This window comes from Cariama cristata, unplaced genomic scaffold (genome assembly GCF_000690535.1).
Source record: "Cariama cristata isolate BGI_N322 unplaced genomic scaffold, ASM69053v1 scaffold7769, whole genome shotgun sequence".
In the NCBI taxonomy this organism is placed as follows: Eukaryota; Metazoa; Chordata; class Aves; order Cariamiformes; family Cariamidae; genus Cariama; species Cariama cristata.
The window spans coordinates 56,270-68,741 of record NW_009635178.1 but is presented as its reverse complement, the minus strand read 5'-3'; the positions used below and the strand labels follow the sequence as shown (position 1 = coordinate 68,741).

General features: G+C 36.2%; 1 protein-coding gene across 1 annotated transcript in view; it reads right to left on the bottom strand.

Moving 5' to 3' along the window:
* The window catches only part of MYOM2 (myomesin 2), an 80,545-nt gene that overhangs the window by 24,711 nt on the left and 43,362 nt on the right, over window positions 1–12,472 (bottom strand). The window contains exons 18-25 of the mRNA XM_009707422.1: window positions 11,608–11,795; window positions 8,930–9,056; window positions 4,367–4,545; window positions 4,083–4,197; window positions 3,350–3,506; window positions 3,135–3,241; window positions 1,068–1,112; window positions 464–600 (exon numbers count right to left, since the gene is read on the bottom strand). Of these exons, the coding sequence (XP_009705724.1) occupies window positions 464–600; window positions 1,068–1,112; window positions 3,135–3,241; window positions 3,350–3,506; window positions 4,083–4,197; window positions 4,367–4,545; window positions 8,930–9,056; window positions 11,608–11,795 (1,055 nt within the window). The remainder of the gene's footprint in view (window positions 1–463; window positions 601–1,067; window positions 1,113–3,134; window positions 3,242–3,349; window positions 3,507–4,082; window positions 4,198–4,366; window positions 4,546–8,929; window positions 9,057–11,607; window positions 11,796–12,472) is intronic.

The window sequence follows — 12,472 nt, the reverse complement described above, 5'->3', positions numbered from 1 at the left end:
GTTTAGCCTGGAGAAGAGGAGGCTGAGGGGAGACTTGATCCCTCTCTACAACGACCTGAAAGGAGATTGTAGTGAGGTGGCGGTCGGCCTCTTCTCCCAAGTAACTAGCAATAGGACAAGAGGAAATTGCCTCAAGTTGCACCAGCATTTGTTTAGATTGGATATTAGGAAAAGTTTCTTCACTGAAAGGGTTGTCAAGCACTGGCACAGGCTGCCCACGGAAGTGGTGGGGTCCCCATCCCTGGAGGTATTTAAAAGGCGTGTAGATGTGGTGCTTAGGGACATGGTTTAGTGGTGGACTTGGCAGTGTTAGGTTAGCAGTTGGTCTTGATGATCTTAAAGGTCTTTTCCAACCTAAATGATTCTATGATTCTACAATTCTATGATAAAAACAGAATATCTATGAATGTATAAAGATTTATTAAACAAAATCACATATATATAGTACTCAATATGTACTTACGTCATTGTTTTCAACTTCTTTATCATTAATAACGAATCTGAAGGTAGAATCTGGTGATAAGCTTTCAGCCTGAATCCAGAAACGAACTTCTCCTTTTTCAAGAACCTCGTAAGCTAATTCTGATTTCAGAGGAATTGCTGCAGAAAGAAAAGCAATCAAAAGTCAATAATGCATGAATCCTTGTGAGAAAAAGGACTATTGTAGTAAAATATTAGTATCTCCCTATTATTTACAGAATGCTGGATGTAGAATAAATTTTATGCAGCGAGAAGACATCTAATGCAGTCTTTGGCTGATTTTTAAATTAATTTCTCAAAAGGGGAAAAGAATTTACAGCTTATAATTTGCACTTTGTTTAAGGAATTGGTTTGTGGCAACCTATAGCTTATTGTCAAAGTTAAACTTCAAAAGACTTTTAGGCAATGATGATTTTATTCAATGCAAACTAATATTCTTCTAAATGAATTGAAAGATAAGCAAGCAAGTTGTTCCACGAAAAATGAAACTGCTGTTGTCTCAGGAAAAAACTTTTTGGAACTTCAGTCACTAGTATGTAACTATATTTCTTCTAGAAATATCAAATATATTCAGATCTTCAACTTACTTGGATTCTTTATTTCATTGCTTAATGCCATCAAACGTTCCAACTCTGAAATTAAGAAAAGTACTCATGTTTTAATTTATTCTGAAAAACACAGTCAGAAAATGAGTGTCAAAGAAGGTACATATCAGCATCAGCAGATAATCTCCTTAAGTCTTACATGTGAAATACCCAACTCTCTTCAGAAACTGGTGATTAAAAAACAAGATCTAAGAAACTTAAAATTCTGATACATGAATTTAGCAAGTGTTCCTATTTCATGCATTTTCATGCACACTCTCTTATGCAAAAGAGGGACAAAATCTATTTTAAACTCCCTATGGGATTTAAACAAAAGATGGGAGACAATAGGTTCTAAGTAGTATATGAGGTTCCTTTATTTGCTGACTTCCTTTCTGACACTGCACCTGAAAAGCTTGTTTCACTGTAGCAGGAAACAAGATTGAGCACAGGTTAGTCTAAAACAGGTGCAGAAAATTCTATTTAATGCACTAAATCCTCAGGAAACCTGCGTGAGAGTCTAGAAAAGACTTTGTTAGCTTTTCATACTAACCCTATTTATCACATTCATTACTAGTAAAGATTTGGAAGATGGACATTACAGCCAATTCCAAGTTTATAGATAATGTAAAGACCAGAGGAAATTAGCAAGGATTTATGACACGGTCAAGGATTTAGCAAAGTTACAGGAGAATTTATAGCATTTGAGGAAGTAAATGGGCAGTGAATAATGGTTTTCAGTGCTAAGATGCAAAATCTGACACTTGTGCAGGGATTCAGTACAAATAAAAGTGTCATTTTGAGCGACAGATATGACCAAGGAAGACATGGGCTAAGCATGGGATGGGAAATACCTTCAGTGTTCTTCTACAAAAAAACCTTCAAAGGTAGGGCTGACAGTGACAAGACCTACAGACAGGTTTCAGAGTGATGCTTCAAAACTTCCACTTCAAAAGTGGAATTCTCGTGATCAAATGCGTATCTGTCTTTTTCTACAGTATTCATTGGAAAACTAAAAATATTACAAGTTCAGCTTCCCTAGAAGAAGCAGATGTTGGTAATGGTGAAGAGTCCACTTAAATGGTCCATATCCTGGAGAACCATATTTTTTGTGGTTGCATATGGATTTCTTCTCAACACCTACTTTGAATGGGAAGTTTGACATGATTGGCACTGTCATAAAAGTCTTGCCTACTGTGACACTCACAATGAGTCTCCTCTCCTCTCCTTCAATGATTTAGAAAGAAGGTAAGTAGAGGGATTTTCATGCTTAAGGAACTAGGCATAGCAATTACAGCCTATGGACTGGGAAAGCACCAAAGTAAATTTTGTGCTATTTAAAAATAGCAAAGTCCCCCCGCTTTGCCTTTCACCTCAGGAGCTCTCAATGGTAAACTGAAGTCAGACAGAAGCAAATTCATTGCAACTCCAATGAAATAAAATAACTACACTGAAATAAAGCAAAACTAATCTAAATTTAAGCCAAAGGATAATTTAACCCAATGCATTCAGATCTTGCTAAAGCAACATCCTTTTCCTCACATTCTTCTCACTAATTCTCTGCATCTCAGTTATATGAAACTACATCTAGACCCTCAAGGTCTGTCTCTACATTAGGCTCCTCGGTAAGCAGAAATCTCATGGTAGCTTTACAGCTAATGGGGAACCAATTATTGTAAGATATGAAAGGCTATAAAGTCAAAGCACAGCAAAGTGACATAATAAAGGAAGAGATTCACAAAACAGTGAAAAAAAACAGCACATTTAACTGAAAGTGTAACAGATATTTGCAAACAGCATTACAGTCCCAGCATAAAGAAAACAATTCTAATTGGGATTTTCCTTTTCTTTTTTAAAAGAAAATATTGCCTTAAGTTGTCCCAAACTTTCATTATTGTGATAATCAGAAAAGTAAGTAATCACACAAAGCCTGCTGTGTGGTCTTTTTTGTTTTTCCTTAAGGCATGGGAAAGAATGTGTAAGTTGTGGGGTTCTTTTTTTTTCCTTTGACAATTTTAGTGCAGTTGAGGTGATAAAATGAAGAAAGACCTGAGATGGTAAGGACCTTACCTTCATCATCCATAACGAAGCTGGATGAAATCCCATCTGTGTCACTAACTGAGACAGAATAAGTTCCCAAGTCTGATTTATCAGGATTTTTGAAGTACAGCTTAGAACTAAAATCATCAATAAAGAAGGATATAATTAGCAGGGTTTCTCATGTTATTGAGATTTTTAACATGACAAACTTCTAATAAATCTAATGATAGACTGGCATGACTTACTGATTTCCTTCTGTTTCAATCTTAAATTTATCAGAATCATCAATCTCTTCATACGATTTACCCCATGCAAAATGAGATGCATCTGTAGCTTCTTTGCATTCAAAAGCTAGGTAAATATTACCCTCATCATCCACACCTGAAAAGATTTCTTTTGTTCCTGCAAAATAGTAATCAACTCAAATGTCAAGGCTGCATTTTTCTTTCAAGTTGCAATTCAGAATTTACTAAAGCTCATGCAAATTTTGTCCATCTTCACTAGCAGATACTGATCTCACTGGCAGACCTTGAAGCAGATTTATGTCATATGCTGACTCAGCATCACATACTAGTAAGATTCTTACTCTACACAAAAAAGAGGAATATTAAAAATAATAAATCCTTAGTGAGAAACAAATACATAAAGTGAAACTGAATATGAGAAGTTTAAGTAAATTATTTTTATTATCACTCTTGAAGCTTCAATAAATGTTTTTTCACACTTTTCACTCACAGCAAGTAGCATCTTTGTTTATGAGAAAAACTAAAATGACTGATTATCAAATATTTCCTGCAGTAAGTAAAGCAAAAAGTCTTGACAGTACCTCTGTATCCATATGATTGTTTTCTTTAAGTTTTAAGACTAAGAGCTTCTTAACTCTTGAAATACTTATCTATGCTACAATATCAAATCAGATTGATTCACTTCTAAGTATTTCAGTATTTTAGAAACAGAGGAGACAAAACAGTTCATTACCTGGCCGTTCCTCAACAAGTACTGGTTCAGATATCTCAGATGACTTGCCTACCCCAGCATCATTCACTGCACGAACTTTGAAAACATAGGTATGACCCTCATGTAAATCAGTGACCTTGAACAAGATACAGAGCAAAGCCAATTTCAAAAACAATCTAAACTCTTTTGTTTACTTATATGAAGACATTAGCGGAAGCCCAAGTTCAATGATACATCTTTGTTGTACTCAATCAGCTGTTTTTAGAACTCAGTTTTGAATTAACACTAACTAATGAAAACATTACCTTGAAATAGCGCTTTGAAGTAGGTTTTTCATTAGCAGTGATCCAGTCTTCTGTATCTACTTCCTTATAGTCCACGAAATACCCAGTAATAGGGCTTTTGCCTTCATACACAGGAGCTTTCCACAGAAGAACCAGTGATGTATTTCTAACTTCACAAATTGTGAGATCATAGGCAGGGCCTAAAATATTTCAAATACTGGAAGTTCATTTCAGTTAATAAAGTTTTGCAAACTGGCCCTGTAGAGGCTGAAATGGACCCCTTTAATTTTCTTTTGACTGTGTTTGCTTCAAAAAATCTCACCCTTTACAATAAAGCTGGCATATGTGGCATTTAGGTCATTTTCCCCTCATGTCTGTATACAGCAACACCTGCTTTACGCAATGAGTGACATTAGTATTCTGAAGCATACATGCGGAGCTACATCTCAGTAACTCCATTTTAAGGGAAAGTTATTCATGTGGAAAATCCATGCAGTTTAAAGTTCTCCAACAAGTAAGAGAGGTTTCTTGTCTTGTATTTAATTCACCAGCCCCACATCAAAGTTGCTTCACTGAGCCTGACTCAGGTTGATAATTTAGCATCAGGATTTTTATTTTTTGTTGGTATACATGAGCCATAATCCCTCAGACTAATCCAAAACCCACTGGCACCAGTGGGCTTTGGATCAGGCTTCTTGTTCCCCGATAGAAGAATTTTTCATTGTGAGGTGGATAAACATAGCCAAGAAGAACTTCTCAAGAGGATAATTGTTAGGAGAACTATTTACACCAAAAACATTCTGATGCTTTATGAATAGGTGAGAGTTCGTACCTTTGCAGCTATCAGGTTATGTTCTCCCTACTCTACATTCTTTCTCCTTCACTTAACTGTTCTAGCGCCATTCAGTTTAACTTGTAGCATTTATTTTTTACTATACTCTTGATATTTATTTATACCAGTAGACTACAAAGGCATAATCGTATCAGTTTCCTACCATGGTGAAAATACCCATGACAGAATACTGATATTCAGTCAAATTATGTAGCTGGAAGCTTGGAAGCTTGCTTCTTGTGCTTTAAATCTAGAGCAAGGAAACCTGAAAGTGCCTCAGACTTAGGGATTTTCTCAGTGTTGTCACTTTGACCTAATTCAAGATGTCCCTACAACACGTCTTACTATTTAAAATAAAGACAAGTAGAAAAACTTTACAAATAAACCTGATTGCTATTCCAACCTACATGATGTTATCCAGTGATGAATTAACATGAAATTTGTAAACGATGATGTTCAGCAAATATACAGCAAAAAACAGTAGAAAACTGTTTCTCCATAGTGGATAAGCACATTTCCAAAAAGAAACGTATAACTACCTGTTGCAGACCTTTTGAGGATAAATACTAGATTTCTCATGGAGACTGCAATTTTCAAGGAGCCTAAAGCCTTCTCTCAGGGCTCTTTAAAAATCCTAACCTAAACGTCTATATATCCACAGATCATTAAAATTCCACTGGCAGATGCACCTGCTAGAAATCTAGACAGCAGAAGAAAATGTGTAATGAAGTATGTTCTATTCTGAGGATTCTGAGACCACAGGCATTTCATTTTTTTTAAAGTCATGTAAAATAATTCATTAGCTATCATTGCTAACTCACAGAGGCTCAGAGATACCTAAGACTAGAGTTCTGCAAAAGGATGAAATAATTATGGGCTCTGGGCAAGGAATCCATCACTCATGCTGGAAATCCTGCAAAGGGTTTTGGCCTTGCTAATGAAACCTCCCTTCCATATCAAAAGTTGGAAGAATATTTCGTTGACACTGGGAGTATATTGCAGTCACATTACATTAGTCTTCAGTATCTTTAGTAAGTCAGGGAAGAGGGTCAACCTCTTTCTCCCAGTCTTAAATCTCAATTATTTCTTTTCATTATTGCTAAGCCATTCTTTAAAAATTTATTCTAAAAAAGGCTTGCGAAATATTTTAATAGGTTTGGTGATTTGGAGGCGGGGGGGGGCGATGAGGGCGTTGTTCGTTTGTGGTGGTTTTTTTAAGCAGGAAGAATGTACTACTCTCCATTCAACTCGTTTCATAATGAGAACAATGTAATCAGCCAAGGAGTAGAAAGGTCAGTTTGTTCATTATGAAAATGGAAATTTCACTCTCTTCATTTCCTGAAAGTGCCTTTTATTTTATTTCTTTATATATCATTTAAAATGAAGGATAATCCTCACTTGTTTACACACTAGGCAATTTTACTGATGCTTTGAAAACACTTTAGAGAGTATAAATCACAGATCCTTTCTTTAAGGAAATAATTGTTCCACTGATGATACATTTATACTAAATATTACAAGATGATAAGAAAATGTAATTAACACAAAGGGAGTTAAGGTCATTATGTCAATAACATTTTGTTATTGACAGCTTCATCATGTCATTAAATCCAGAAGATTAAGATTTACAAAGTCAGAAGAATTTAGCTAGAAAACATGGAGAACAACTTTCTGACAAGCTGTTTTGCAGAAAAAAATCTGGGCATTAAAAAGAATTAAACTTGCAACTTAGAATAACAGTGTAATGGTTTTATAAAAAGACAAATAGAAGGGGATTTGTATGCAGGGAAATAATTGTAGGAGGTGTGGAGTTATCATTTCTCTGCTTGGTATTGAAAAAATCTTTATTTGAAATAATGTCTGCAGTTTGTGCACTGCGATTCAAGAAAGACATGAACCAACTAGAAAAAATTCAAAGAACAGCAAAAAATTGTTTATTTAGAGATAGGGAATACATGGTCTATGGGGAAGGTTGCATGAACTGGAATTTGTCAACTCAAGAGAAAAGTTAGCAGTCTGATAAAGTCTTTAAACACATAGAAAAGCTGTAGCAAAGAGGAAAAGAATAATTTCTTATTCATGTCCTTGGTGGACAGGACAAGAAGCAAACAGGCTTCTTGCCTGAAGGAAGAAAGATTCAGGAATATTAGAAAAACTTTTAAACTGTAAGCATAATAAGATTAGGAACAGATCCTGTCCAAAGAACCTGGACTTTTTCACAGGTAGAAGTCTTTAAGGACGGATTAGACAAGCCTCTGTCAACAAGATAGGTATAGCTGATCCTGCATTTGGGCAAGCAGTTGAATTAGATGACATTTGTCCTAGTAAATAATACCATGATCTTACTGAACTGTTTCTTGTTCCAGGCAAGAATTACTTTTTATGTATAGCATACAAAAGAAAACTGAAATTTTCCTGCCACCTTATGTTAATTGTGCATTTTTGAAATCACTAAAAATTCCAATAGTTTTACAAAACCAGATTTAGGGGTTGGATACTTTTTTTTTCTTTACTGAGAAAATAACTGCATGAACATTTAATCATGAAACAGATGCATGTAGGTGTCAGATAGCTCTTGATGACATAAACAAGCATTAGAACAGATCCTAAATTGCATACCAAAACTCAATGTCATAAATTGAAATTAATTTAACAATACAGCAGTATTTTACAGAATTTTGGGGAAAAGAAGGTAGAAATATATTAAAGTGGTAGGTGCCTGTGTTCTCATTATGGGCTGTACTGTGACACACTTTGTTTAGGCAAATCAGTGCCAGACATCTGAAATAGTTGCAGCAAAATTATGCTCGGTATGAGCGAGGGTGTTGTAGTATTACAAAATAAGCAGAATGGGCCTTCAAAAACCCTTTCATAGTTTATTTACAGAACTCGAGCATTACTGAGGGGAACCAATTCCCTAGATGTCTAACATTTAGGCATAAATTTATATGTTCACATGAGGTAGACTAAAGTTTAACTTTCTTTTGCTGGGGGTCTTGAATTCACAATATTTCTTAAATAGCATTTTCTACAGAGTTAGCATTGCAATTAACAGTCTTCAGCTACGCTGCTAAACTACAGACAACCTAAACACAGGTTTGAGTACTAGCATCCAATCATTCCTACCATAGGTTTGTTAGCACATCGGTTCTAACACCTGGCTAATAATAATCTCAGGTAACACCTAGGTACAATCTCAGGGAAACAGATGAGTAAGGGCACACTAGTTGAGATTGGGATATTTTAGCTGTAGTGTGAGCTACACTGTGCTACTTGCCTCTATGTCAAGAAACAATCCCCTGTTGCGTCTTATTTATGACGAAAAACCAGAGTTTTGGAGTCTGAAACTCCAGGAATATTCTTAATAGACTGCAGTTATGCTGCGGAGATGCCTATATATTGTCCAGGTGGTGAGTGTGAAGTGGAGCTTGTAGGGCTGGGGGTGAAGAGCTGATAGAGATAAAAACATAGACCAAAGGCTAAAGACTTTCTGTTCTGTGGACGGTGAAAGGAGGAGACACTCAGCAAGCTAAGTAAAGGTCAGCCACTTCCCAGAACATTCAGTGTCATCAGTGGGGATGTGAAAGTAGCTTTTAACATCAGATCTCGGAAGCAATGGCAATCTCAACAGGTAATATGGCAGAAATTAACCAAAAGACATCCAGCCACGAGAGTTTGGCTGGAACATTACACTGACTGTGTTTTAAGGAGTTTATATTGAATTGAAATTCATGAGGAACTAATAGACTTACCAGGTTCCGGCATAGTCCAGGCTTTACACTTGAAATGCTCACTGGGATCTGAAGGTTGACCTATTCCAATCAGATTTGCAGCAGCAACTTTGAATTCATAGAAGGCATCTTCTGTCAAATCCTCTACCTTTTTGGAGAAAACAATTCAATATATCAAAAGCCATGTTTTGTATTCTTTTAATAAATTAAATACTTAAAAATCAGCATTGGTTAATTAATTATCAGCTCTTACTGCTGTGCTGGAGTACTGGAAGCATCTAACTTGAAGATTTTACTCTTAAACCAAACACACTGCAGAGATCTACATTGTAGTTCTATGTTTCAGCCACGTCATCCTAGGGATAACAGTACTCAATATACTGGCATGAGAGGCTGAAAAAGCTTAGAGCAAGGGTCCAGTGATCACACTCAGTGAATGACCACTAGCAGATACTTATGGATGAGTGTTCTAACACGAAATACCTTCCTGCATTGCTTGAGAATGGCTGTTCATAAGCCATTCACTTAAGCAAGAGTTCAAATGGAGTTTTGGTCTAAAGAGGTCATAGTGGACTGACCAGGGAAGAAAGGAAAACAATAGGAAACTAAAGGAAAACCAATCCAATTAGTTTTGCAGTGTGCTGATATAGCTCTGGGAAAGATTCTCTTGGTAATTTTTTCTGGCTTATATGCATCTTTCTCTTAATATTACCTACCATTACAAAATGAGGAAGTAAGCACTGGAAATGGGATGACCAGAATCCATGCTATACCTCTGCAAACATCCCTGGTAAATGAAACCTGACTTATCTAATGAGTTCATCACCACATCACCATCTCAGATTTTGAGGTCAAAGTAGACAAGCTATAAGGCATGACCTTCTTGACACCCTGAGCGCCTCATGGTAGCAGCCCTTTTCCATTCTTCCTCTTCCAGACCACCTAAATATAATAAACAAGTCTTCTACAGCTCAATCCTCTGCATAATTTTCCCAAAGTTATATCTAATCCTATATCTCAAGAGAAAGAGGCAGCTTAGGGTAGTACTTCTAGTGGACATACTGAACAGTTTTAGATCTTTATGAATAAATAAATTATAACTATATTCTCTGGGAAAATGTGAGATAGAAAGAGATTTTTTAAATGGTAACAAACACATGATGCAATGGTAACAAACATATGATGGGGTAGCATCAAATACAAGACCAAAGCAAACAATACAAGATAGGAAAAGTGAGGCACTAGTACAATTTAGACAGAATTCCCTGAAGACAGAAAGCTATATAGTGTGATTCACAAGAGAGAATAACAGTTCAGCCTGTAAAAATGGTTTTGAAATCCCAGGTTATTAAAGGAAAGAATATTTGTAGGGTTCCCATAGAATTATTTAATCAGAGAGGATTAAACCTTTAGTGATTTCCCACTGCTGTACTCTATATCTCATGGCCTTCTCTGCTTGCGGTATGTCATAAAATATTCTGTGCTACTAAAGGCTGACTAGCTTTTATTTCCCATCAGTATTTCAGATTCCAGTCATTCAAACTAATGTATGAAGATGCACCTTCAGGCACAAATACAGTTACTGGCAGGACTGACACTTAAATATCCAATTAATTAAACTCTGAATGGTTTCCCTAAATTTACATTACTCATTTGTTTACAAATGCATTAAAAAATGAAAATATCTGGAAAGCATTGCTTAGTATTGCCCTTTCATGCATATCCTACCCACCGTTTTTTATTTCTCAACATCCATGCTCCATCTGCTATGTCAGAGATGCCAGTTATAAACTCATTCACAATCACACATACACCTGAGTATTGTCGGCTGCCTTCTGTGCATGAAATATTCTTCCTGAACTCATCTGCAGCATTATTTTCTACTTTAGTGTCAAATACCTGTTAAAGACTTACTTCTGCCCTGAGGTTTACAGGAAAGTTGCTGACTTGTGCAAATAATATTAAGAAGTATTTGGGAATAAAATCTGATTATTTAACTTAATTTAACAAGCATCAGATTGATTAATTACTTGCTATATCCTATCTTCCTAACCTTTCCTCATGGAAGTTCATATAAAAATTTTTCTCTTTTAAGAAACGCTGAATACGTTGTAAGCACAACCAGATGCAATTTATTTCAAAACTAAAATCATCACTCTGGTACTCTGGAAAGGAGGCAATGAAGCATAATTCTAGGTTTATTAATATATTTCACTTTCCAGCTGAAGGCAGATTTTGAGAGTAAGAACAGGGACAGTTACATTTGTTCTCAGCCCATCTCCATTTCATTTACAAGTCTCCAATTCTACAGACAACACAGTTATCTGTCCTGCTAAATGCATCCATCCTTTCTCTGCATGTTATTACAGTGGTGATACATATAGTGCTCATTAATGAATATAGTTTATGAAGCATTTTATAGCTCATCTTGTTCTTTGTGAAAAGTGTGCTTCATACCTTTTTCCTCAAAAATTTCCTCATCTGAATGGCCTTACTGGTCTTAGAATTTCATAGCGGGGGATGGCACTGATTCTCTACCCCAGTTTTTAGCTTGTTGCACTCCAAAATACGCAACGGAAGGGCCTGTTTTTGTTGTAGTAAGTATTTAAAGAATTTCCCTGCAAGAAAGTAGAAGTTTGCCAAAAGCAAAGAAATAGTACAGACCAGCTCCAGAAAGATAAAGATTTAAAAGTACCAACCGTATATATCGTCCGGGTAATAAGGGAAGAATTTACTTCATGCCAGTTATGATGGTTAGCTTCCCGTTTATCCATATAATAACCAAGGATTGGTGAACCTCCACTGTACTTTGGTGCTTTCCAGCCAAGGGTCATTGAATGACCATCACAGTTCAGAAGTGTGATACCGTGAGGATATGACGGACAAGCTATAAGGAAAGAAGCATCCCGAGTGTTAGGACAGAGTCTAAAACACTGCAGTGTAGAAGTCGTTTAGCATTTTTTGTTTTCTGCAGCTTACTGCTATCAGTTGCAAGTCGGTAACAAAGTAGTTGTAAAGCTGCTAATCAACATTCATTTTATCTCCAAATATAAATGTGGAAGCTTTTGAAACATTGTCTAATGTGCTGCCCTCTCAGGAGATAGCAAGAAGGAACAGATGATCTTTGGCATGGAAATGGTAATGCCAGCAAAAGTGTCTCCAGACCAAATATTATGCTAGAAGGTTGAAATGGATCAGAAGACCTTAATAAGCTACTCAAGTACTTTTGGAACACAGTAAGAATCACCAAATGAGGGAAAAAAAAGGCTATGAACTTGAATGAAATGACGTCATATGACTGTCTGATCTACAGCCTTCATCGTTTTCGCCTCCTATCCCTGTAATATACGTTAACTTCAGACTGAGAGTGATTTCTGCCCTACAAGGATTAGAAAATATTTAAACTTTCACTAGCTTAACCTATGTTGAGGCAGAAAAGATATTTCCTTCGTGAGTTTACCTGCATGAGTTTACTCCCATTTGTAGCAGAAGCAGAAATGTCACCGAGGCACCTTCCTGGAGATGAAGAAAACTGTTTTCCTGAGCTTTTTACACCCCTACTAT